At 39.1% G+C, this 25,696-nt stretch overlaps 3 protein-coding genes across 3 annotated transcripts; 2 read left to right on the top strand and 1 right to left on the bottom strand.

Moving 5' to 3' along the window:
• Window positions 1-1,170: 1,170 nt before the first annotated feature.
• Window positions 1,171-4,663, bottom strand: LOC149287962 (zinc finger CCHC domain-containing protein 17-like). The gene is made up of 7 exons (XM_089492299.1): window positions 4,622-4,663; window positions 4,006-4,063; window positions 3,811-3,911; window positions 3,183-3,274; window positions 2,755-2,855; window positions 2,411-2,523; window positions 1,171-1,353 (listed from the first exon to the last, which is right to left on the bottom strand). Exons 1-7 carry the CDS (start codon window positions 4,661-4,663, stop codon window positions 1,171-1,173), a joined length of 690 nt encoding a protein of 229 aa, XP_089348425.1.
• Window positions 4,664-7,842: 3,179 nt separating this feature from the next.
• On the top strand, window positions 7,843-12,796 carry LOC149287961 (U5 small nuclear ribonucleoprotein 40 kDa protein). Its single transcript, XM_089492323.1, has 10 exons — window positions 7,843-7,923; window positions 8,989-9,118; window positions 9,666-9,759; window positions 10,971-11,136; window positions 11,460-11,582; window positions 11,836-11,956; window positions 12,074-12,156; window positions 12,234-12,295; window positions 12,417-12,520; window positions 12,747-12,796. Exons 1-10 carry the CDS (start codon window positions 7,843-7,845, stop codon window positions 12,794-12,796), a joined length of 1,014 nt encoding a protein of 337 aa, XP_089348449.1.
• Window positions 12,797-17,891: 5,095 nt separating this feature from the next.
• LOC149287960 (sodium/potassium-transporting ATPase subunit beta-1-interacting protein 1) lies at window positions 17,892-25,143 on the top strand. Its single transcript, XM_089492298.1, has 6 exons — window positions 17,892-17,945; window positions 22,885-23,022; window positions 23,146-23,226; window positions 23,866-24,063; window positions 24,535-24,595; window positions 25,058-25,143. Exons 1-6 carry the CDS (start codon window positions 17,892-17,894, stop codon window positions 25,141-25,143), a joined length of 618 nt encoding a protein of 205 aa, XP_089348424.1.
• The last annotated feature ends 553 nt before the right edge of the window (window positions 25,144-25,696 follow it).

The following is a 25,696-nucleotide window of genomic DNA, read 5'->3' as shown; positions in this document are numbered from 1 at the left end:
ATCAGAGCAGTGCATTGAAAGCAAATGCCAGTTGTTCGTATTAACATTAAAAGAAAATAATCTTCATCAACACCCTCAAGTTTCAGTGGCGTGGCTAATTTTCTACCCCTGAAATACCAGAGTTAAAAGTGCTGGGCTTTGGCATGAGTTGCTGTATACAAGTTAGGAAAGGATTAAGTGTGGTCAGTTAATTGGTTAAATGCTGACTTATGTCTGTCTTGTTTATTTTGTACAGCTGTCTATTCAATAAAAATAATGAGCTGAATTGTTTTATGTATTATTGTTTTTTAACCTTGTTTAAATGTGTAACTCTAAACCATTTTTATATCAACTTTCCTAGGGTCAGTTACCCCTGTTCAATAGTGTATATTTTTTTTCCTACTTTCAATTTGTACATATATGGTGCTACCATTTGTAAACAGTTGAAAACACCTTTGCTTTCTAAATTAGCTTTTTGTCTGCGGTGTTTACCGTATTTTGAAAAGTATTGTAGAAACGTTTTAAAAAGTAAGTTAAAGAAATGTCTGAATTTGATTCAAGGATTTCTAGGCATTACTACATAACAACAGAAATTAGACTTTATTTACAATTACATTAATTGGCACACATGGATCTGAGATTTTTTTTATTCTCAAGAAAAAAGTATTGTGAATGTTCTCATTCTCCTACAAACACCCTGTCAGACACTTAAGCTTGGTTAATGCATCTAGCAGGGTGTTTGGCACAGATGCATCTGAACTCAGTTGCTAGGGGAGAATACTTTAGGAGAGCAGAAACATGCTGTACATGCGCAGGCATGAGAAGAATATCCGACACTGGTTATTGACAGGTGTCAACTTGCAGGAGCCAGGTAAGGGAAAAAAAACACTACTGGTCATTCAGTGAAACTGTTTCCAGACAAAGTCAAATCTATAAATAGATAAAGCAAGCTTTTGATTGCCCTGTTAAAGCCAGTCTAAGAAGGCAAATAATTGAATTTATGCTCTCCAGATGTATTGTTAGGACTTATTTATTGACTTATGCCAGCTCCTAAAAAGAAAACAAACAGTGGCTGAGGCAAGTTATATGCAAGGATATTAAAGAAAATCAGTTTGCAGCCAAGACTTGGCTAGTTGGCATCAGAGTCCAAAATATGTGATTATATAACAGTTTGAGTGCAAAGGCAACAAACTAATCATCTCTGTGTTTGTGTTTCTTGTGCTTTCTCTTTTTTTTCTTTTTTGACACTTTCTCCTTCTTGTCATTATGCCGCCTTCTTTTTTTTGATGATTCAGAACATGAACTGTCTGAATCTGAGCTATCGTCGTCAGAGTCTGGCTTAACTCTATGTTTTTTTCTCTTTTTTTCTTTATCCTAAAGCATAAAAACAGAACTGAGTTAAGCACACTAGTTATCCTGAGCTGGACATACTGAAAGTAGTTATTGTTGGCTATAATAGTTGGAGATCAGAAAGTGAGAACAGACAACCAGTGGTGCAATGGTACAGAAGAAGAAGAGGGCCCTGCTCTAGCAAGCTTGCAATCTATTGAGAGGAGGGAGGGTTATGGCAAGGTTGCAGGTTACAATGTGATGGTCAGAGAAAATTGGGTGTTTCAGAAGTAGAAAACAGTACAGAGGTAAGAGAAGACCAGGTCAACCTGGTCACAATGTGTGTGTGGGGGGGTATGGTCCACTGAAAAAAGACCAAAAGGAGGTAGTGAGGGACAACAGTTTAGAAAGAGCAGGGGAAGTCAAGCCACACATCATTAGCATGGGTACTGTAGAGGAGATAAAGCTATGCAGCAAAGTGAACAGTATATTGTGATAAAGGAGCAGGGAGCTTTAAGTCACCATCACACTCATGGCAAATAGAGAGGTGAGAGAGTGAACTTCAAAAGGAAGAGAGAGAGATGGAATTGGTGGCAAAAATGTTTTTGCAAAACAAAAAAAAATGTTGAATGGGTAGAGAGATGAATAGCAACGCCCCCTCCCTGTCTGTCTTCAAATTGGGTGGTGTCACAGAAATGCAGGCCACTAAGAGAAGAGGTAGTGTAAAAAGACAGGAGGGAGGTTTCAGTAAAATGTTGCGGTGGTTTGACAAAAGCAAGAGAAGGGGTACTGGTGTTACATGTTTGCGTCAATGCAGATGTTTGGTTTCTTATAAAAAAAACCAGGACCAGAGGAGTTAAGAATAGGGGGACCAGGGTTAGCTTTGAAATCATCTGAAAAAAGTGGAGGATAACAGGTAAGAGGTGGGATTTGTGGGGATGTGCCAGTTTAGTTTTTCAACTGAAGGCAAGATTCAGGAAGAGAGAGAGAGAAAAGTGCATTTGATGCAGATTGGAGTGGTGGGAGAAGATGAGAAGTGCCACTTCTATGCAGAAATCACCATTACAAAAAACCTCTGTGCAGAGCAAACAGCAGAAATTACCTTCTCTTTCTTCTTAGTTGGCTTAGAGTCTTCACACCCAACTTCATCCTCATCGGGTACCAAACTGTACTTTGTCCCTCCTGGCTGCATAAAGCAGTCTGTGGCAAAATGACCTACAAAAAAGAAATAATCCACAGTAGTAATTAGCAGTCGCACCTAGTGGGGTAAAGATGCACACACATGGGTTGTGGGTGTTATTGGCAGACAGACTAAGGTGCCCTCACGCTTATATTTCTATCTGTCTATTTTTGCAATATATCTGCTAGTATGGCAGAACCAACAACCCAAGACTTGGGAAACGGGTGAAACTGTAAAATCTTAAAACATACATATCTGGTACCAACCTTTGCAACCACATTTCTTGCACACCGTATTCAGCACAGCTTCCAGTGTGATCTTCTGACTGCTGTAGTCTCTGAACTCCCTCCTCTTCCTCTCATCCTGTCTGTGAGGGGACACTACTGGTTAGGCGCACATGAATGACAAATTAGATATTTAACAGAAATATACACTAGCGTATTACCAAAATCTTAACATCATTTTTAGACATTAGTCGGGCAGTAATTTTAACATTTCAATTCTCTCTGCATTATGGAGAGCCAACCCCAGTGAGCTTCTCCTGTAAATAGGTCTTATCTGGCACTGCATAATGCATAGCTAAGGTGAGAAAATGTCTGTCTCACAAATGTAATATATTATGAAGGTCTGGCTTGGCTGCTTCACCCAGTTTAGCAAATATTACACGAGAGGATAACTTAAGTAATCGACTTACTCAAGCACTACATTGTTTGAATCCAAGTCTTTCCCAGTTCCCTGATGAACAACTTTCATGGATAGAGCAATTTTTTCCTTCCCGTCTACTGCCTAGAAAGAAAGAAAAAAACAAAACAAGCCACATCTGAAATCCTCCCATGCTTTCTATAGGTTTTAACTTGCAAAACACACAACTACTGTAAGTGAATTGCCAGATAACATCCAATGCATAAAATAATCATATGTAATACTTATTCATTCCTCTTCATACAAACTTTACAACAGAGGGCCATCTCTGATGAAACTGACGAAAACAAACTTGCAAACTTTCTGAAAATTCATCAAGATTCGTCAATTGGTCGCCAGCTGTAGCCTACGCGATTAAAAGCCATTCTGGCACCATCGCAAAACGTTTTGGTGCTTGTTTATAAGCTAAAGTTAGTATCATGGCTATAAAGCATTACTTTTTTCTGTAAATATCAAGACCATATTACGAATGCATGTCTATCCACTCTGACCTACTGGAAGCCAATCACTCAGAAAAAACTACAGAGTGGATCGTTTCTTTGTGCTAGGTTTATTGGAGACATATGTTCTTGACAATGGCACTGTGTAATAAAAATGCTTCACAGGAAAGGTGCACATACCTCTCGACGAATAACCTTTACCCATACTCTTTCACCAACATCCAGTACTTCTGAAGGTCGATCCACCCGAGTAGATGACAAGTGTGTCTTATGAACAAGCCCTAAATAAGAGCCAACCATAACATTAATAGGAAAAACAGTTTTTCCCATTATAAAAATAACTGAACCAATAATTTGCCATTTAGATGTGCTCACCTTGCTTTCGGGATCCTGGAATTTTAATAAAAGCACCATATTCTGTCACAGATGCAACCTACAGACAAACACAATTGTATAATTGTAGATGTGATGGTAAGGGTTATACGCACGAATAGCAAGCCCTGGACACAAACACAGCCAGTCAATGTAACAAATAGTTAATAGGGTGTCATACCAATATATCCAGTTGTCCATGATCTTACCAAAAAAAACTAAACAAACATGTTTATGATACCAAAAACCCTTGCACTTTGTACAATTGAGCTATTGCTATGGCTCCCTCTACTGGTCAGTATAGTTTATTAACTTGACTGAATATTTTTTGCACTGTGCATTTTTGTTTTTGGATAAAAAGCCAATATAGTGAAAATATAGTATAAAGCAAAGAGAAAAAAGGCTTCCTACCTATAATTATATCATGTACAGACAGACTACATAACTTATTGCTACAATTAAATAATATATATATATACACAAAAAAAAAAAGGTGTGGACGGATTAAAATATACATTTGGTTTAAAAAATGCATTGCATAACTGTGCTTACCATGCACTAGGACATTTTTTTTCACACAGTATAAATAAATGAACAGATAATTCAGTAAGATGTTTACCTCTCCTTGAAATATTTCATATAGCTCTGGTAAATATTCCATGGCTTTGGAGCAGAGAAATTAAAATTCAGCTTGAAATGAAAGTAAATTTAATGACTGCAGAATGTTCCTGGGAAACAGAAGGAGAGAATTTTTTTCTGCACAGAAACGTATAACACAGGAAAAGATATCCAGCGTATGATATAAGTATACATCATATCTGAATTTAAATGCATTCATTATTTTTCCTGCTACTAATTCAGTGTAGATCACACGTATATTACCTCTAGTTTCATGAGGTTCCCGCTACTCTGCTCTTCATGCTGGGTTCCTGCTACATGTGATGTGATGTTATATATCTGCACAGCCATCACCCTTCTGCCCTTGCCATCCTTTTGACGCAAAACCCTCCCATACACGGATCTCTTCTTCCTCTTCTGCATTAAACTGATTTTCTCAATACAGAAGACTGTGTCCACGCTCTCCTTTTTTTCTTCTCCAACCACATGCCCCCTTGATCCGATCCCTTCTCATTGTTACCCAGTCTTTCTCATGTACTCTTGTCCCTTCACTAGCTTATATCTTCAACCTTCCTCTCTACTGGATCTGTCCCATCCTCCAAGCATTCTACCATAACTCCTATCTTGAAAAGCCCTCTCTGGACATGACTGATTTGTCCAACTACCAACCCATCTCTCTACTTCCTGTAGCCTCCAAGCTTCTTGAAATAATTGTTTAACAGCTAACAGTTTCTTAACTCAAATTCCTCATTTTGAGTTGAATGACTTCTTCACTGCTAAACCCAAAGGGTGCTACTCTATGCTAATCCTTACTGGACCTTTCTGCTGCTTTTGACACTGTGAACCACCTTCTTCTCCTAAAAAGTCATCATGATCTTGGTCTCCATGACACTACTCTCTTACCGTCAGCATCTCCTTCCCCTCAACACTTCCCCTCTTAGGCGGGGTACCCCTTCTGTTCTCACTTTACACTACCTCACTTGGCAAACTCATCTCAACATTTGGCTTTCAATATCACCTATATGCCGATGACACCCAGTTCTACCTATCCTCTCCTGATCTCGATCATGCAACTAACTTCCTTCCCTTTGTCTCTAACCAGACGTTTGCATGTTTCTAAAACGTAATCCCAACAAAACTAAACTTCTTATCTTCCATACCTCAATGCACTCATGCAACCATTTCCCCTGCCTTGGTGTCACCCTTGATTCAGACCTCATTCACTCCCCATATCCCAAATCTAAAAAGACATTGCCTGTATTTGTCCTTTCATAACTGCCACCTTGACTATTGTAACCCTGTCTTATCCAGTCTCCCTCTTACTTATCTTGCCCTTCTAGAATACACCATGAACACTGCTGCCAGATGTATCTTCCTCGCTCATCACTTTACTAACACCTCTCTTTACTGGCTGCCGGTGTGCTTTAGGATTCATTCCCAAATCCTGACTTTTAAAGTTCTTCATAGTGACTCCACTACATCTCCTTACTCATCTCTAAATACACTCACTCAACTCTCCACTTCCAACCTAGAGGGAATGGGATGAGGAGAAACATAAGGCATGGAGAAAGGGGAGAGGTAGTGGCAGGTAAGTTATTTAAGTAATTTAAGGTGATAAGGAGTCAGTGGAGGATTTCACAAAGTGGGGAAGTACAGAGTGACGTGCAAGGAAAATAAGATTATTCCATCCTTCAACTATACTCTGAACACATCAGACATCCCTGATGACAAACTCCATTCATCCAAGTACAAAAATCTACTGGTGCACTAGCTTCACAACTCCAGTTTCCACCCAAATCACACTAAACAGGGCATTAGCAACCCTCAGGCTCCAATTCCAAAGAAAAGTAACAGCACTGAGAACACCCCACACCCAGGAAACCACTTGCCATTTAGATAACCACCCAATCTTACAGACCCATAAGGAAAATGAGACCAAACCATGCAACGCATGTAGCTATATACTATATAAACACATATCCGGGTTTATACACCTGTACATCTGGAAATGTGGTGTATATGCACACTAAACGTGAAACAAATTACCCAAAAACTCAACTAGAGCCTCAGAGATTTAGATGTCATATAAGGACGTTTTACTTTACAGAGAATAAATGGAACAGCCACCCATCAGAAGCAGTAGAGGCTAATACATACATGAGATAGGCATATTAAAATCCTGAATCTAAGACAAGACCAAGAACTGTAGTCGGAGTTTATAACTTGGGCAGACAAGATGAGCCAAATGGTTCTTATGTGCCAGATTCTATGTACTTAATGATGAATTTACACTCAGTTGTTAAACACAGAAAAAATACTGTGCTCTTATTGGTCAAAAGGGAATGTCAAGGCTATCCAAGAGAAAGGAACACATGAAATCAAGATGATTAACCATTTCAACGCCAAAGAAACTAGATTGCTAAACTTTCTAAAACTATTAAAACACTATCTTCTTTTAATTATTTTTTTTTACTGCTAATTAGGAAAAATGACGTGCTATTCAAGTATAATAGAAACAGGTATGATGTCTATGGAATAAGAAGACTGCCGAATAAGACGCCAGCTATAGAATGAGGCAGGTATGAGTGCTAGTCCCGGTATCGTAAACAGTCTCATTGACAATAACAAAAACTGCTGCGACTTCTTGTAACAACGATTTATATCGCTAGAACTTACTTGGATAAGTAGTCATTTATAGTCACCTTCCTGCGAAACGAAACTATAGACAAAACACACTTCTGGTTATTTATAGCATAACGCGGTCCTGAACCAACCTACTCTCTATATATCAACATCTCAAACACACCGCGCAACCGGCAGGCTAACGGCGCAGTGTACTGACGTAAATGGAACGGCACAACAGAAGTGTAACGTCAAGCGTGCTAAACACCATGGACAGAACGTACATTTCCAAAACAGTGTCTCCGGTCTGGTGTACTGATTTTGCAGTATTTCTGTGACCACTGGTCTGACATGAATGCTTTCTTTTCACGATTAGGTAGAACTGTGTATAATAGTTGAGAATATTAATTGGGTAAATACTTTACATCAACACTCTTGTGTTTGGAACTCTGTTGTCACGTTATCGCGTGGTTCTTGGCGACGCGACGCAGTGGGGCGATTACGTCACAGTTCTGCGACTAAAACCTAAGGCCCGGTTGCGTGTAGGAGACCTGTGTGTGTAAGTAAGTTCCGAGGCCAGGTGAAAGTTCCATCCAAGACATGATTGAACAAAGCAAACGGAAGGGAATGGAGCTGGTTCCAGTACCGGCCAAAAAGCCAAGGAATGAGGTGGTGGCAGCGGCGGTGGCGGTAAGTGAATGAATCAAAACCGTGTCTTATTGGAGGAGGGGTGCCGGTTCATGTATTTTAGCAGTCAACTAATATATATTTATTATACTGCATAGTACCTATAATTTAAAGAAAAACGGCAAGGTATTCCGAAATTAAAGTAGAAATATGGCGGAAAACCATCATAGCTGTTCGTCTTGTTCTCTAGTCCCATCTAAGGCTGCTTGTGCCGTATGAGCCCGATTAGAAACATAATTACATGATGTATTACAAATATAACTTAGCTGCATGTAAGATGGATATAGGATAGAAGTGTATATAGAATTCCCTGGCCATATGTATATATTTTGCTGGAAGGGAAATACACTTCTTTCCCTTTCTCATGCTAACATCACATTTGAATTTATTTGAAGATAAAACGATGTTCCTGTTTTAGCAAGGAAAATCTCACTGATGGCAGTGAAGTGAGCATTTTTTTTTACTTTACTCATTGTGGCTGTGTATCGCTGATCGGTGTGACACACACACACCAAATGTATTCAGTCCTAACAGTAGTGTTCGGGCATAAAATAGTCAGAGAGACATCCTGCTAAATTACTTCTTTAAGACTTAGCACAAATACAGAACAACTGTTTAATTCCATTCATATTTTTTTTTTAGTTTTTTTTACTCCATTAATAACTAATTTTAAAGGGACAGTCCAAAATGATGCGACTGCTATTGACACAGATCGGCTGCTTGAATCTATCAGTGGCATATTAGTGCTCCCATTGGCCTTTCCACACATGTTCATTCCAGCTGAATGCTTCTCCTACAAGGCATTTGGCTGGGGAAAGGGGGCAAATACATTTGGGGGAATTCTGTAGAATCCCCCCATGCATTTGTAAAACAGGCCGCGCAATAATATAAAGGGGTCACATAACTAAAGTGCATATGATGGCTGGGGTGTCCCTATAAGGAACTGTATCTCTGATTGTCTTAGTTTCTAATGGGCAATGCAAAGCAGATTAACTCAATTTTGATGTTTTGCCAAAACCCAAATTTAAGGTAGATTTTATTTCATTTTCCTCTTACCAGGGCCCGCCCAGGACGTCCAGTCTCCAAGCTCCAATCATGCTGCTCTCTGGCCACGAAGGAGAGGTTTACTGCTGTAAATTCCACCCCAATGGTGTCACATTGGCTTCTGCAGGTTTTGACAGGCTCATCTGTAAGTACATTTCACTTCTGGTCATTAAAGTGTATCAAAATATAACTTTTTAGAATGTAATAAGTATGTGGTTAAGCTCTGGTGCCCAGTATAATAAATATGTAACAAATTGTGATTACGTGACCCTGCTGGCAGCCTCAAGGCACCCGTTTCACAGCGCCCCTGCATGAAAAAATAGGATTCCAGATTCATGATGGCAGCCCTGGCAAGTCTTTGTCCCCATGTCCTGCAAAATCCTGGGCACTGGGAAGTGGTTTCTAGTCGCCATGGCAACCTGGTGCCCAGGGTCTGTCCAGTCCTCATGTAAAGCATTGTGGTTTTTCACAGACACACAATTTTCTTACATATTTAACTGTGGTTCAGTTTAACTTTTGTTTCTTAGTAAGGTTTGTTAGATTCGGGACTGTGGCTAGTCACATATGATATCACTCGCTATAAAAGAGTAGCATGTTATGGCTGTGTGGTTTTGCTCCCTAAAACGTATCTATGAGTAGATGGACTGCTGTAACTGTTTTATCCAAATCTTGTTTTCTTTGTATTCGTGCAGTGATGTGGAATGTATATGGTGATTGTGATAATTATGCAACATTAAAGGGTCACAGCGGTGCTGTGATGGAGCTTCATTACAATACTGACGGAAGGTAAGTTGGCTATTACTGCAGCAAGATAATACTGTGAAATGGAAGGGACTATCTATGTTGTGTAGCCTGCAAAGAAATGCATTCTTTTGTTAGGTCTATTAAACCGGGGACGATTTATATTCTCCTTTGGACATCTTTTTGAGTGCAAGTTACTCTGTGTTACTGTTAAAGCAGGTAGATGTTTTAATATCCCTTTGCATATATTTTGATTATGCAGAAGACCTGAAATTAGCAATTCAGTTACAAAGTTATATCACACTGATCTATACAAATGATAGAATCTCAAGAAGCTTGAAGGGTAATTGTTGATTAATAAAACATGCATTGGTTTCATTTAATAGTGGTACTTTTACCTCTTGCGTAATGAACACTAACTCCCTGTAGGTATTAAGCTCATTTCAGCAAGGCCCCACTTACCCCTTGTTTCTGTAAGTCAATGTAAGTACTTGTTATGTCCTGTCTACCCATTGTACAGCGCTGCAGAAAATGATGGATCTATAGAAAACAATAAGTAATAACTTGGTAAACATCTGATTTGCAATATACGCATACACATCACAAGTATATGTGTAAGATAAGTTTTGGATTTATTTCTAACATTCATAAGTACATGATCATGTTTACGTATTTGGATTTTAATTGGGCACATCAAATCTTCTACGCTAATACCGTATTGGCTCGGATCTAGGACCCCCCGTGGAAAGTGCTGGCAGGGGAGGCTGTCTAAGCGTATCGGGGAGTAGGATGCAGGTCCCCTGCACCGCTGCGGGGGATCTGTATCCTAACCCTGCCCGGCGCTCAGGACTGCATGTCCCAGGCGTCGGGCGCTAGACCAATACGAGCCAATACGGTATATCCTGCGTCATGCTAATTCCTGGTGGTAAAAAGTCAGAGAGTCATCAAAGTTGCATAAAGCTTTGTGGCGTTTCCTGTTGGGAATGACCTGGCGGTAAAAGTTGCAGTTTCAGCTATGTGAGAAGATAATCGTACATTTTGAAGGAGAAAATTGTTAGTCCCTCTTTAGCATTTACTAACGGTATTAAATCATAGACATACATGAAGTAGGGGTTTGTCACATTCAGGCATCAACAGCTTCTCTTACCTGCAAGTACCGGTATTTCTGTGTAGAATTAAGTGCATCTTGAGGCAGACACCTCTCATTTTGTTAGAAATGAAGTGTTAATGAAGCTCTTCTGTTTTTCCTTTTTAAGCTTACTGTTCTCTGCATCCACTGATAAAACGGTGGCTATTTGGGACAGTGAAACAGGAGAGAGAGTAAAGAGACTGAAAGGACATACCTCCTTTGTTAATTCTTGTTATCCAGCAAGACGGGGACCTCAACTGATTTGCACTGGGAGCGATGATGGCACTGTGAAAGTAGGTACATTAGACAATTATAAGATGGCCTTTATGTCGCATATGCAGCCAATAACTCATGTACCAGTACGTTGTTTAAAGTGCTGGAAAATTTGAAGTTGAACATAGAAAAGTAGTGTCATTATTGGGTTAACTGATAAGCCAACATAAATGTAAAGTGAATGCAAGTCAGGGAAGGAGGGAAACATAGTATAATAAGTCGGTGTAGCCAAAATAGTGTGTCCGGATAAAATGGGAAAGAAGGGCTAAGTATAACTGTTAGTAATGCGTAATTTTGTATTTTGCTGTACCTATGTTTAATCTCAGAAACTCTTACTTGATAGCTTTGGGACTTCAGGAAAAAGGCAGCCGTGCAGACTTTCCAAAATACATACCAAGTATTATCTGTCACATTCAATGACACCAGTGATCAAATCATCTCTGGAGGGATAGACAATGATATCAAGGTAAGCAAATGAAGAAAAGCCAGACTCTGCATCTACATAAAATAAATAAGTCGAATGCTAGTGACGTCCCCCTCTGTTTCGGGTCTCTTCAATTCTTGTGATGCGTAAAATGAGTACATATTACTAAAACAAAATAAACATAAGCATTGTTTCTCATGAAGAAATGCAGTGGTACCCACAAACTTTCCTTTCCGTATATTGTTTGTGGCAATGTAAGGTGCTAATCTCATGCAGCGCTAACTATTTTTTCTAGGTCTGGGATTTGCGGCAGAACAAGCTAATGTATACAATGAGAGGACATGGGGACTCTGTGACCGGTGTCAGTCTTAGTTCTGAGGGCTCCTACTTGCTTTCAAATGCTATGGATAATACAGGTGATACCCTTCATCCTTATTGTATTAGGACATTTGGAAAAGCACACTTAACTGGTAAGGGGACTTACCAGTGTTGTTAAATGGACAAATCAACAATTTTTTTTTAATTTTTTTTAGTCCGTGTATGGGATGTTCGTCCCTTTGCCCCCAAAGAAAGGTGTGTAAAGGTATTCCAAGGGAACGTACACAATTTTGAGAAGGTAAGTTCAACATCTATTCTAGATCAAGTTTTGCTGGTCTTATGCCAAAAAATTGAGTTAACTTCTTTCTCTTATAGAATCTCTTGCGCTGTTCGTGGTCTCCTGATGGCAGCAAAATTGCGGCAGGATCTGCAGACAGGTATAATCCGTCCTCTTTGCTTTGTGTTAAACTGAATATGGACTGAGTAGCTGCTGGCTTTCTGTGTGTGATAAATATATATCTTATGTAGACGCACATTTTATTATTCCTTTTTCTGCAGGTTTGTTTATGTGTGGGACACCACATCTCGTAGAATTCTGTACAAGCTCCCGGGCCATGCTGGATCTGTCAATGAAGTGGCCTTCCACCCTGAAGAACCCATTGGTGAGTTATAGTTCCAACATCTATTAAGGATAAGCCATTCATTTTAGGTAGAGTGCAGATTAATTTAATAAAATCAGTCTTTGCTCGAGTAATATGTAGGTTAAAACATAATAATATAACAATATTTAATCACTGGTATTGTCTGAGTCTACTTCTTTCAGCTGATGTTCTGCTGTTGACACACAGAAGTTATGATACAAATAACATTTTCTTCTTCCATTTGCAGTTCTCTCTGCCTCTAGCGATAAGAGATTGTACATGGGGGAGATCCAGTGAATTCAGCCTGTACAAATCCCAGAGAATCTAGCCTCCCATGAGACCAGCCATCTTCCACTGTCCACAGAGATTGTATATACAAGTCAGATGATGCACTGTCTCCGATTTCTTTTGGGGGGGGGGTGTTCTCCATCCCTCCTAGGACTAAGACGCTCAATAGTGCTACTGTAACTGGCCAAAAAAGGGGGTGGGGGGGTGGAATAGATGTCTTCGGATATTTTTCTTTCTTTCTTACACATGCCCTCTTCACATTTCCTCCCTGACAGGTAGCGATAAATATTTCATGGGTTTTATTTTGTGTTTATAAATTGTTTTTATTAAAATGTGTGTTGCGTTGTCATTTCATAAGTCAACTTTTAAAACTTTGCACTGGCATCAGGGGTCTTCTTTGTACTGTTCCATGTGCTGTATGGAAGGATGTGCCTAACGAGCGCATACTTCTGAGAAAGGATTGCTGCTTAGGGCTGTGCCCAACTGATATATATCGCCACCCTAGATAAGTATTCTAAACACCTCTCTAGGATCTTGAGGTATGTAAGTACAGAGTGTGTTTTGGCTGCTCTATGTGTGCTGCTCATTTGACACCTAACTCCTAGTTTTCTCTTTACAGTTGGGTTAGGTAAGATACATGATTCTATATTTTCAGCTAAAATTGACATTTTTATGTAAAGTAGTTCTATAGACCCTACAACTGTGCCATGGGCATTAGATTGCAAGTGGTTTTGAACTAAAATGATCACTTTTTTTTTACTGTTAATTTGGTTAAGAACATGTTAAATCAGGCCCCAGACTTCATATAATATTTATATGCTCTTGTACTGAAAGGAATGTAGGAAAAAAATCCATCCTTATCTAGCACATCAATTATTTACCTGCCAGGTGCAGAGAATCTCTCATAAATACACATTCAGTTTATTCTGCTCGCGTTACTGTAAATATGAGTAAAATCGGGCAGCTTTTTCTCATCTATTGCGATTGAATATTAAAAGACTAGTATATGAACACGTTTCTGAGACTGCTCCATCATGATTGAGTTGTCACCATAAGTTTTGGATGCGTGTAACTAAATGTCACATCACTGTTTCCTCCACTGGTTTTCTGTCCCTTAACCTACAGGTTTCAATTTGCTTCATTGATATAATAAAAAAAGGTTTAAAAAACGCCAAAGTGCGTAGGTAAGGAGATCACGTTTCTCTCTTCCTTGCATCCACTACTCCTTTCTACCTTTCTTCACGCATGGGAGTTTTCGCATAAGAGTCCAGTTTTCTTGGCATTCAAATACCCTACAGCTCCAACTACTGCCTGCCTCACAGCCTAACCTATATGAGTGTTGCTATAATGCTTTTTACCACCCAATTTTACTTAAGCTTTGTTTTATTTGTAATGATCAAACTCCTTGTCTACAGGCTCCACCGTCCTTGACAATTGCATTGTGATATTAATATTCCCTTGTTCCAAACTTTTGTGTTGGCATTTTCCAACACAATGAATGTCAACAAACAAAAAAGGGATGATAGATTAAACTTCATAAGAAATATCAACAATTTACAATTTGTCCAAAGTGTCTTCAGGCAAGACTGTGTGATGACATGACACGACACATGCCATTGACCGGAAAATGTGGGTGGTCATGCTAGGTCCTATTTCTCTCAGGATCAGAAGATTCAAGGACTACATAATGTGTTTATGTGGCCTGTAAAGCCTCAGCATCAAGGTTTCCTATAATTTATTATTATAAATATAGCGCCATCAAATTCCGTAGCGCTGTACAATGGGTAGACAGGACATAAGTAGTATGTTACATAACAATATGACTTACAGAGACAACAGGTGAGGAGGGCCCTGCTCAGACAAGCTTACAATCTATAAGCACAGTTGGCATGTAAATACCAATGAGCTACAGAAGACTGACAGCAACTTTTTAACAATGGGGCATTTCACCTGTTTATTGTAAAGATGTCAGCGGTATGCTTGTGGCAGACCGTTATACAAATGTGCTTGATTATTACTTTTCTAACGAGCATTGCATTAAGTCATTCTACATGAAGGTGTAGTCTTTTTTTTCAGTTCTTTTGGTATCCAACTTCTTGTTAGAAAATGTAGCCATAAACTATGCTTACGTGGCAGAAAAGCTTTACAAGCGTGTTGTTTGGTTCTTACATATAATATGCACAGATCCATTAGAAGCCCTAAAATAGGATATAGTCTTACATATATGAGCTTAATAAAAGGTTTTACTTTGTAAATGTGCTGTTGTCTAGTAATATCCTTGTTGTAATTTGTCTGGCACTGTTGGGAGTATTACTGTTTGCAACTATTCTTACATTGTTAAAGGCTGTCTAAGAGCTTGATTTACAAATAATTACAGCTCCTTCAAGAAAAGAATGCATTCTGGATCATTCTGATCCACACACCTGACTTCTAAGAGACATTGTGCCTTTAGAGATGGTCTGTGTTGGCAGGATTAGCATGGGAGGAGAATATATAAGAATGATGATTACCAGTAAGGTGAATAAATTGCTGACCACCTAAGCGTCATAGGTTTCATGGTCAGGGGAGGCTTGCGGATCTCATTACTACAAATGCCTGTTGCTTATGTACTTGTCTCAGAACTAGGTAGTTGGCTAGCATCCGAGGGTATAACACACTATTATTATTATCTTTTATTTATATAGAGCCAACAATCTCTGCAGCGCTTAATACAATACATATATTCAAGGGATATGACAAGACGAGAATTGACAGACTAAGACAAACCGATACATTAGGTGGAGAGAGCCCTGCTCGCAAGCTTACAATCTAGAGGGAAATGGGGTGACAAACATAAGGCATAGAGAAAGGGTGAGAGGTAGTGTGGGGGTCGTATCAATGACAAGGAAGTTCTAGCAGCTAAGATGGTGCAACTTCTCTGAAGAAGTGGGTTTTGAGATGTTTCTTGAATGTTGGGAGGGAGGTTGAATGCTGAAGGTTTGTTGGGAGTAGATTCCAGAGATATGGGGCAGCCTGAGTGAAATCTAGACGGGAAGAGGTGATGAGTGAGGAGGAGAGCCTTAGCCCATGGGAAGAACGTAAGGATTGATTAGGAGAGTATTTGCTTGTGAGGTCAGAAATGTACGGAGGAGCAGTATTATGGAAGGCCTTATATGTTAGTACCAGGATTTTAAATTTAATTCTAAAGGTAATTGGGAGCCAGTGGAGGGTTTCACAGAGTGGGGAAGCAGAAGAGGAGCGACGTGCAAGGAAGATAGAGGAGAGAGTCGACACGGTGGAATGCCAACCAGAAGAGTGTTGCAGTAGTCAAGGTGGGAAATGAATTGAATGAACCAGAGTTTTTGTGGATTCTTGGGTGAGGAATGGGCGGATGCGAGAAATGTTTTTTATGTGCAAGCGGCAGGATCAGGCTCTGCAAGATCTTGACTACATTTCTAATAAACATGTGACCCTGCAAAGTGCTAAAAACACAATGAGTATCCCGTCCATGACTTTGCTTTAATCACAATCAGTCTTAAAATTATAGACAATGGCCCAGTAACAACAAATGGTGATACACATACATGGCAATGAAACTCTATGTCACCAAGATACTTACACAAAACTGTCAACTTAAGCTCAGTGTGTGCTTGAGTTATATTTGCATATGCTCCACACATATTTATGAACTTGATTATAAAAGTCAACCCTTGGTTTATGAAAATACATTTTAGATATTTAGATCCATGACTCACTCTTATTCGACCCTCAAAACTAGTATTCATATATTTTAAATAAATACAATGTACACAAATGTAACCCCGGGTGCTTGGTCATTAATTGAAGTCTACTGTGTTTTGCATGTCAAAATTGTGAACCCCAGCTCCAACCCAACTTCTGGCTACATCTATGGACAAAGATTGGGACCACTGTGGATGTAACCTTACTTTGGGAAGTAGCACCATCATTATTTGTTTAGAGCAAGACAAAACGCATTCCACATTGTATTGTTATCCCAATGTCATATGTTATATTTGTTTATTTACAAACAGAATGTTCATTGGCAGTTGGTCTTTGAATCATATTTGTTACTAATTTCAGTTAGGATTAATAAACAGTCTGTGACCAGATGCAGATCGGTGCTCTCTGGGTTATTCCTTGGTAAGAGACTAATTTGACCGACTACAAAAGAAGAACAATACACATCAGCTTTAAAAAAAAATGACTTGATGGGAAAGGTGAAGATATATCAAGTAAGATTATCTGGTTTAAGGATATAGTAAAACATAGCATCTAACAAATAGGGACAAATGGTGCTGGTTGCGAAATCCTTGGGAAATGCTCTTGGAACATAGGTGTAGCTTGTGGGGCTAAGAATTCTAATGTGAAGATCTTGTAAAAATCTGAGGTCCATTTATCACCTCCAGTTTGAGCCCTATGATAGTCAAATCAAAGGCGAAGCCTAAAGGGACAAAGGGACATGCACTCCTCTATTCTTTTCTATATAAACATATCTTAATTAAATTTGGCTGATGAAAAATCTAATCCTATTGTCATCTGATGGCCCCCGCTATGGATGAGGTTAAGAGGGGTGGGATTGCTAGAAACAAATCCGCTTTTCTTCTGCACAGTAACAATAGAGGTTTTGCAGCTGGCACTCATACCCTGGAGGGTCCTGGAGAAAAAAAGGAGGAGGGGAAGAGTGATTTCTAGTGTACATTCTCCCCTTCATTTCCAATGACACCCACCCCTCTCCACACCCAGCAGTGAATAGCAGGCTCCCTACTACACAACAGGAGGGGAGGGTGAATCCTTATAGGGTGTGTGTGTGTGTGGCTTGTACTCTCCGCCTGCCACTCCTATCCCCCCTCCCACACACTAGTACACAAACCGCACAATAGACCGACACAAAGGGGACACCAGGGTGAATGCTCCTCCTATCCTTATAAGATGTAGATTTGCATCCTTGATGATGGTCATCTAAGCCACTTCAGGCCTTTTCTTTACGGAGGGAGTCATGTACATCATGCTGGGCTGAGTAGCTGACATATTTTAAGGCTTTCATCATAACATCAGGATTCATATTCACCAAGATCGGCTGCGTTTGCGAGTAGATTCGATCAGGATGGGTAAATGCAGTGGACGGTGTACCTTGGTTGGAATCTGTTGCCTGCAGCTGGTGAGTAAAAGCCCTATCGATTTGATGGTATCCTGAGAGCAGTACAGACTTGGATCATTTATCACTTTAAAAGCTGCCAGCCTATTATGCTACCATGATTTGCAAATAAGTGGCCCTTTTCGTGGTATCAGTAATAATTGCATAGATTGCCAGCTCTTTAACCAATTTAGGCTGACCTGTATGTACAGTCAGTCTCTCCTAATGTATATATTTATGTAAAGTGTGAGCTCTGTGGAGCAGTCCACCTTCGAACACCTGTATTACATACAATAAGAAATATATACACAGTATATACATATGTATATATATATATAAAAATATAAATATATATATATATGTCTCAAATACATTAAGTTTCATCAGATACCATAAACTTTCTGGACAACAAAGTCCAAATAATAATAATAATGAGCCTATTCTCCAATGCAGGGTTAGGTAAAAGAAGCCCCCTCAGTGGTACACGTCTTAGTGGTGAGACACTTCTTAAAAAATATACAAAGCCGGTTATATGTCTCAGGATTTGAAAAGAATTAGGGGCGATTGAATAGAATTTTGACAAATGTGAAAGGAGTAAACACTTTTTTTGTAGAAACAATTCATGTGAATGCCATAATTTTGAATTAGTGCTCTGAATGTGTGCAGCTTTGTGGTGTTTGCTGATTGCACCTAATTTAATGAAGTTGCTTGAGACAGGAATGTAATTTATGCGCACAACCCCATTTCACATTGATGACAATGTGTGTTCAGCACATTACACACCACCTGGGACAATCATAAACGTCCCAAGAGCTCCGGCCAACTGGAGCTGCATCAATGGTACCCCATGTGCGCCAGGGGCAAGCCTGAAAGCCATCCACTATTGGCACCTTATCTACACCATGGGCAGGCCATCATTGGCAATCAGCCTGTACTAGTAGGAGGTATTCACTGGCTCTCCACCCGCACCAAGGGCAAGCAGTTACTGGCAGTCCACCTGCCGTGGACCGCGCTATTTATGGTCCATAAAAGCTGTAGTGCCAGTGCCTACTAATCCTCACTAACCTCATTGTGAAATGCACTCATAACGCTAAGCCTGCTCTACGTGAAATAACTGCTCAGTAAAAAAGGACGTGAGCCACAAGAGCGTAATTAGAATTAATATTGTAATGTAATGGCGATGCTTCCCATAGGCCTTCACATTATTTTAGAAACCATTTAAACTCAGGGTTATTGGTCAGGTCCCTCTACTTGTGATGGGAGAGCCCATGAACTCATGCTGTGTAACACTGACATTCTCAGGCCACTTCTGACCTTTAGCTTCTTTTTCCCAGGCCCCAATCCATCTGATTGCCTGACCCCGGACATGAATAGGGTGTCTCCACATTAACTACATTCCTGAACATTCCTATGGAAACCACAACCATATACTTTACATAAGTAAAGTGTAATATGTTTATATATTAAATAATTTCATCAAAACATCATATTTAGTCATCCTTGTGTTTCATTTAGCTAATTTTATTTAATATATGCTCTTGGGCTATGGTGACAACTTTGTGGGTGGATTATAAATAATGCTGTTATTTTAATAAGGCCTGTCTTATTTATTGGTTGTTAATAAATTATCATTATTTTATTTCTTCCTATGGAAATCGAATGGTTAAACCACAAAGGACCAAGTTTTGGTATGTTTGCCCTCCCTGAGTTTAGAAAGTTACCGTAGTTCTTAGCAAGCATTAATAATATTTGCTGGGATATACTCTAACTACATTCATAAAATTCTCACCATAGACATGGACTACAACAGAGAAACTGGCACTAAGATGTTAATGTAGGAATATTAACATGTTAAGGGTAGGTATAATACTCCAACACCCAGCATTACTTGTTACCTCCCGCAATATTAGGTTTCAAATAAATCCCATGCTGCTCCCAAATCCATTGTCAGGCTTAAACTAACCCTCATTTACCCCAATGGCACCTTCCAGGTAACCCAAGGGTAGATGTCTACTTTGTACAAGGTATAATTCAATCATTATGTCTGTAATGTCCATGTTTGGACCATCAAATGCATATTTTTGGCAAATGTAAAAAAATATAACATAGACGTAGAGCTAAATTTTTTTTATCATCTGCAGATTATTATTTTAACTGTAAAAATGCATATAAATATACATATAATAGAGCTTCTGTGTTTTGTCTCTTAAATATACAAAAAAAATGTAATCATCCTGTGAATAAGAAGCATAAGTATCACTTAAATGGTGATAAAAATCTATTTGGATATTTTCCTTCTATTAGAATTCTCTTATTTGGTATTTTTATCATCCTTACAGTTGATCTTCAGTAATTCATGCGTTACACATTGGTAAATGAAATACGGATGTTCAGCCTGTTCTTGTAGAAACTAAAAGTTTTCATTGTAGGGATTTTCGTCAGGACATTACGTTTGGTGTCATGTTGGGTGACTGTGATGGAATGGACCTTTTTCATATGAATTAGGCTATCAATAGAAACCAGAGTGTGATATCCCACAAAACATGTTCTTAGAAACATTCAACTCCAAGCGAGTCTCTCCAGAACGTTTGCTGGGACAAATGCTCACTTGACTCACTTGATTCTTGGTTAAACTTTGTTTCTTAAGTTATCATGCCATTGTCTTCAACATTCTGCAGGAGTTTGATAGGGAGCATGGTAGGATTCTGCAGAATCCTACCATGCATATGCAAAATGGACACCACAAAAATAGGGGGCACACAGCTATGACATGCATTAAAGTGCATATGATGACCGGAGTGTCCTTTAAGAAGGAAAGTAAGGGACTGGTTGCACAAAGATGCTTTAATTGTAGTAAAGAGAGATAGACAGAACCATGTGTGGTTAGAGGTAGACTAGGAGTACTGATGCAAGGAAAAATGGATGGCAGATTACCTATATAGGGAATAAAGGTGGTTTTATGAGGGGCTGAAGAAGGAGAGTGTACTTTGCATTGGGATTTGTACATATTGCAAATTTACCGAATTTTGGCAAAAGCCACAAAGACAAGCCTAGTTTGCCCAACAAAGTGGACGAAAACGAACCAAACAGCTCTGAATTTTCATCCGAAATTTGCGGGCCCTTAAACCACACACTCACTCTCTCACATTCTTATTTACTCTCTCTTGCTGTCTAAAAGTTTTCTTACCATATCTGCTAACTGCTTGTGCTTCCACACCCGCATTTTCTTGCTCTTCATCTTCTATCTTCTCTGTTTCATCTTCATCTGCATCTCCACAGACATAACCTGGCGCAACCTTCCACCAAAATCGAGGAGAGAACGTCACTGGAAGCGACGCCATTTTGCCCACAGGTGAACTTCTTCCAAAATCGCGGTGTTTTCTGTGATTGGAGGATTTAGAGGAGAGGACGTTACCGTAAGCACTGTCATTTTGGTGGAAGTTCGTGCCAGGTAATGTCTGCCGAAATACAGAAGAAGATAAACGGGAGAAGATGAAGACAGAGAAAGTGGTAAGCAGAGAAGCTAGGGTAAAATTTAGAGAGCATGAGAGAGAATCAGAGTGAATGAGGGCGCTAGGCAAAGAATTTAGTTTCTGAGTTAGAAATGCCCCCCCCCTATTTTTGTCCAAGCCAAATGGGCAGGGAACGTAATTTGTTCGACAAAAAAACAAACCAAAACATTTGTGGGAATTGTGTTTGGCCAATTTGCACATGTCTAATGGAAACTCAAGTTGAAGCAAAATGAAGGTAATGATGTTTGATGGAGGAATGAGAGACTATGATGGATACAGAAAAGGGGATTTTAGACTTTGAGAGGGGAATGTATCAAGGTGGTGTCTATTGGAGAATGAGAGCTTGATCCAGATGACCAACTGATGAACGGAGAGAGGAGAAAAGGTTGGTATTGAGAGCTCAATGAAGAAAACCTAGTTGGAGAACAGCAAAGGGAAAGAAGTCCTGAGAAGAGGGAGGCTGGAATGCCCACACATCTCTTACGGGGGCTCTGTGTATACATAATAAACAGCATGGATGATTATTTGGAGCTGGATCTCATTCAAATCTAGTTACACCCTTTTCCTAGTATTAGTAATACCTTGAGATCTGGTTGCAAAACCTTTGTCTTTTCATCTAAGCAGACATAATAAATACATTTCCTGCTCCCTAATCATGCTAGTTCGTTTAATGCAACCAGAGTGCCAGAGGATACAGTATATCTGTTCATAACTTTGTAATTGCCCTGCATGCCTCTTTAGCACCCACATTTTTAAAAGAAATGTTATTCTTTTATTATGCTTACATTTTGCTCCGGGGATGTTATTGCTCGTACCATCATTATTGTGTCATTGTATGCATATGGGTTTCCTGCCTTACTCTGTGTTGTTTTCCATATACCCCCTCTCTTTTTTCGTTTTGTACCCTGTTTTTTTAAAATAAAATATTGATTTACCCCCCCAAAAATGTTTTTCTTTTTATAAATCTGGCTAACCTAACCATGTTAAAGAACATGATTTAATTTGTTATAGTTAAGTCTGAAAACTGAGTCTATTTTAGACTTAAATCCTTACTTGATCCTTTGCTTTGCCAATCTATACAAACTCAACAAATGTCACAATGCATCCTGATTATTTAAAAACAATATTCAAATTTGAATATTTTTAGCCCTACTCTCTACCAACTAGCACTCCCATGTTATAGTATGACAGATCATGAGGACATATGCATGTCCTCACACAGTTAAAATGTGTCTTCCAGAAACATATATCTTCAATAAATCAATATATTTCTTTTTAGTCCCTAGGAAAATGACCCTGTAAGTGATTTATAATTGTGGTAGAGCAGTTTTTGAAGTGTACAGCTGCACCGTTGTTAAATTGCTTGGAAGAATGGATCCTTTAAATGTTTTTCATGTTCATGTTTCTTTCCCATAAGAGTACCACTAAAATTGGGATTTTATGTATTCCAGGCAGCTGCTCTGCAAAGACAAATCTTTGACTTCCTGGGCTACCAATGGGCTCCAATACTTGCCAACTTCCTGCATATTATGGTTGTCATCTTGGGAATATTTGGTACTCTACATTATAGATCTAGGTATCTTATAATGGTAAGCCATCCCTTTATTTCAGTTATTATGAAAAAAGTTAAAATATCCACATCTCTTATAAATTCAAATTATGTTACGTTTATGTTTAATAATCTCCGTCCCTTCTCCCTGTGTACTGTGCAGTATTCCGTGTGGTTGGCATTATGGGTGGCCTGGAACGCGTTCATTATATGTTTTTACTTGGAAGTAGGACATTTGTCCCAGGTAAGAAGTTATCTCGAATATCTGATACTGACTCCATACTTGGCTTAGTGACTGTACATCCATATTAAATCTGTGGGCTTTCTCTTGATCCTTTCTTTCTAACAGATAAGTTACTGTATCTCTAACCACTGCATCTATGTTGACCCTCAATTGCAACAATGTTCTCTAAGCTGCTCCTTCTGTTGTGCATGTATTGTTCCTTCCAAAACATTGTATTGCCTGTGCTTTTCCTCTCATTTTCGTTTGAAATAATTATAGTTTAGTTACTCACCTGTCATCCTGCTATTTCTGTAACCACTCCCTGGGTCATTACTCAGCCTCTGCTCTGTACTACTGGCCCTTCTGTACTGTATACCTCCAGCTATTCACTTAGTCTACTATTGCTGCACTGACCTAACACATACCGGCTGTATCTCCATCCTGACCTGGTATGTTTTGTTTTAATGCCCATTAAGTCATGTCCTAGAGTTGTGATCACTTACCCCATGACTCTTCTTGTCATATTTGTGTTTCATGAAACTGTTAAACCATCCCATGGTGCATGGCCAGACATAGGGTTTTCATCTACACCTCATGCCACACACCCTATCATTACTTCTCCAAACTGACAAATAATTCTTATGCTTGGCGTGTCCCCAGCACAGGGACCTGATCATGAACTTTAACACCTCCCTGCACCGATCGTGGTGGATGGAGAATGGGCCAGGCTGCCTGGTGACCCCTGTCCGTGGCCCCCCTTTGTCACTAGCAGATCACCATATGGTAACAGTGACTGGGTGTCTCCTAGACTATCCATATATAGAGGCTCTAAGCAGTGCCCTGCAGATCTTTCTAGCGGTGAGTGTGGAGACCTACAAATATCTCCAGATGGGTAGACACATAAAGAGTCTTCATGGATATTGGATGTGGGAAGACTTAAGGCATGCAATACTTTTTTGGGGGGTTATAAATATTGGGAAATAAAACTATTGAGGCATGCGTTAACAACTAGTTACACTAAAATGAAATTTAAAATTTAGTTCTTGAAAGCTAAATGACATTCAGAAAATTGTTTTAAAAGTGGAATTTGTTAAAACCTAGGTTACTTATACTATTCAACAAAGCCAGCATTTCAATATTTGACAAATTTGACCATGTATAGTATATTATTTGTATATGCAAACATAGGAATGATGTGATATCTTTATCCCTTTTTCTCACCTCCTCTGTCCTCCTCTCACCGTTCTTCCTCTCCCATCACTCCTACTATCTATCCTCACCTCTGGTGCTTACGCTTCGTATTTAACTTAAATAACGTTTCTTTTTCAGCTGTTTGGTTTTGTCTATGCCTGTTACGTCAGTAAAGTATTAATGGACGAGGAAGACAGCTGTAAGTACATTCTGTCTAGTAATGATGTAAAAGTAGACCACCACACTTTTAGGGAAGAGCTTTTGCATATTAGTTGACTGTTTTTGTCCAATGATAAATCTTAAGGACTTACATTCCCTGATGATCTGTAGTTTCCTATGGTTTGCAAAAATGTCAGTACCTTCTTTATAGCAAAGCTTCCACTAGAGCAACTGGTAGCCTCAGAACTGATAGTCTTGAGTATATTCATGGCCTTCATTGCACCTAAATATACCTATATATATAAGTTTAATTAGATGACATTGATAAAGCCTGCTTTGTTATACACTTGTTATCTTGGCATAGTTATTGATGCATTTGCTTGTAGGTTTATCATTAAGCAATGGTAAATTTCTTGTTTGTATAATAATATTTTAAACAATTATTGGCTGGCTAGCATTATTTTAACTTTACAAATGTGACTCATGCTCCTTTCATCTACAGTTGATTTTATTGGCTCCTATGATTCCTATGGATATCAGGCACCTATGAAGACCTCACACCTTCAGCTGCAGCCATTGTACAAGTAGGTTCTAACACAACTGGGTTATGCTTCCATTCCCATTGTCTGCCATTATGAGGATATTAAAATAAGCCATTTTAAAAAATGAAGTTAGGTTTACCATTCTTAGCCTTCCTGAGACATGAGTACCATTAATGTGGATTCTTAAATTATGAAAGTAAATTTGTTACCAGTGTCTATTCAGCATGTGCCTCCCCTTTCATATAGGGTTTATTCCAGTCCCTGCCCTTAATTCAATTTGACACCAACAATTCAGTCACTAACTAAAACAATTGTTTTTATATTTTCAGGCCTGGTTAGACATATCCGCTGATGCTTCACCCAGCAGAGATCCTCTGCAATCAATCCAACCTCACATCATCATAAACTCTTAATCCTAATCAGTGGTTGAAATGCCTTGAAAGTAGTTGGGCTGGCATTGAGATACTTTTTAAAATGTTAAATATATTAACACATTAAACATAATATTTATTCTCAGTAACTATGTGTAGGCTCTACCATAGCCCACAGCAGGAGAAAATGACTTTGGTTGAACTTGTCACCTTTGATCTATACATTGT

The sequence above is a fragment of the Sceloporus occidentalis genome, unplaced genomic scaffold (assembly GCF_023333645.1).
Source record: "Sceloporus occidentalis isolate IW3139 unplaced genomic scaffold, rSceOcc1.0.p SCAF_55, whole genome shotgun sequence".
In the NCBI taxonomy this organism is placed as follows: domain Eukaryota; kingdom Metazoa; phylum Chordata; class Lepidosauria; order Squamata; family Phrynosomatidae; genus Sceloporus; species Sceloporus occidentalis.
Note: the sequence above shows the minus strand (reverse complement) of the source record. Positions and strands in the feature narration are given on the sequence as shown.

What these genes read in the sequence shown, in the direction of transcription:
- LOC149287962 (XM_089492299.1), bottom strand. Translation starts at nt 4,663, where the DNA reads ATGGAATATTTACCAGAGCTATATGAAATATTTCAAGGAGAG. An exon ending in TCAAACAATGTAGTGCTTGA is followed by an intron (nt 2,856 to 3,182) that starts GTAAGTCGATTA and finishes GTCCCCTCACAG; the next exon opens with ACAGGATGAGAGGAAGAGGA. An exon ending in CAACTAAGAAGAAAGAGAAG is followed by an intron (nt 1,354 to 2,410) that starts GTAATTTCTGCT and finishes TTTATGCTTTAG; the next exon opens with GATAAAGAAAAAAAGAGAAA.
- LOC149287961 (XM_089492323.1), top strand. Translation starts at nt 7,843, where the DNA reads ATGATTGAACAAAGCAAACGGAAGGGAATGGAGCTGGTTCCAGTACCG. An exon ending in GGATAGACAATGATATCAAG is followed by an intron (nt 11,583 to 11,835) that starts GTAAGCAAATGA and finishes TATTTTTTCTAG; the next exon opens with GTCTGGGATTTGCGGCAGAA. An exon ending in AAATGCTATGGATAATACAG is followed by an intron (nt 11,957 to 12,073) that starts GTGATACCCTTC and finishes AATTTTTTTTAG; the next exon opens with TCCGTGTATGGGATGTTCGT.
- LOC149287960 (XM_089492298.1), top strand. Translation starts at nt 17,892, where the DNA reads ATGGGTAAATGCAGTGGACGGTGTACCTTGGTTGGAATCTGTTGCCTG. An exon ending in GAATCTGTTGCCTGCAGCTG is followed by an intron (nt 17,946 to 22,884) that starts GTGAGTAAAAGC and finishes TATGTATTCCAG; the next exon opens with GCAGCTGCTCTGCAAAGACA. An exon ending in CCCTGCAGATCTTTCTAGCG is followed by an intron (nt 24,064 to 24,534) that starts GTGAGTGTGGAG and finishes TTTCTTTTTCAG; the next exon opens with CTGTTTGGTTTTGTCTATGC.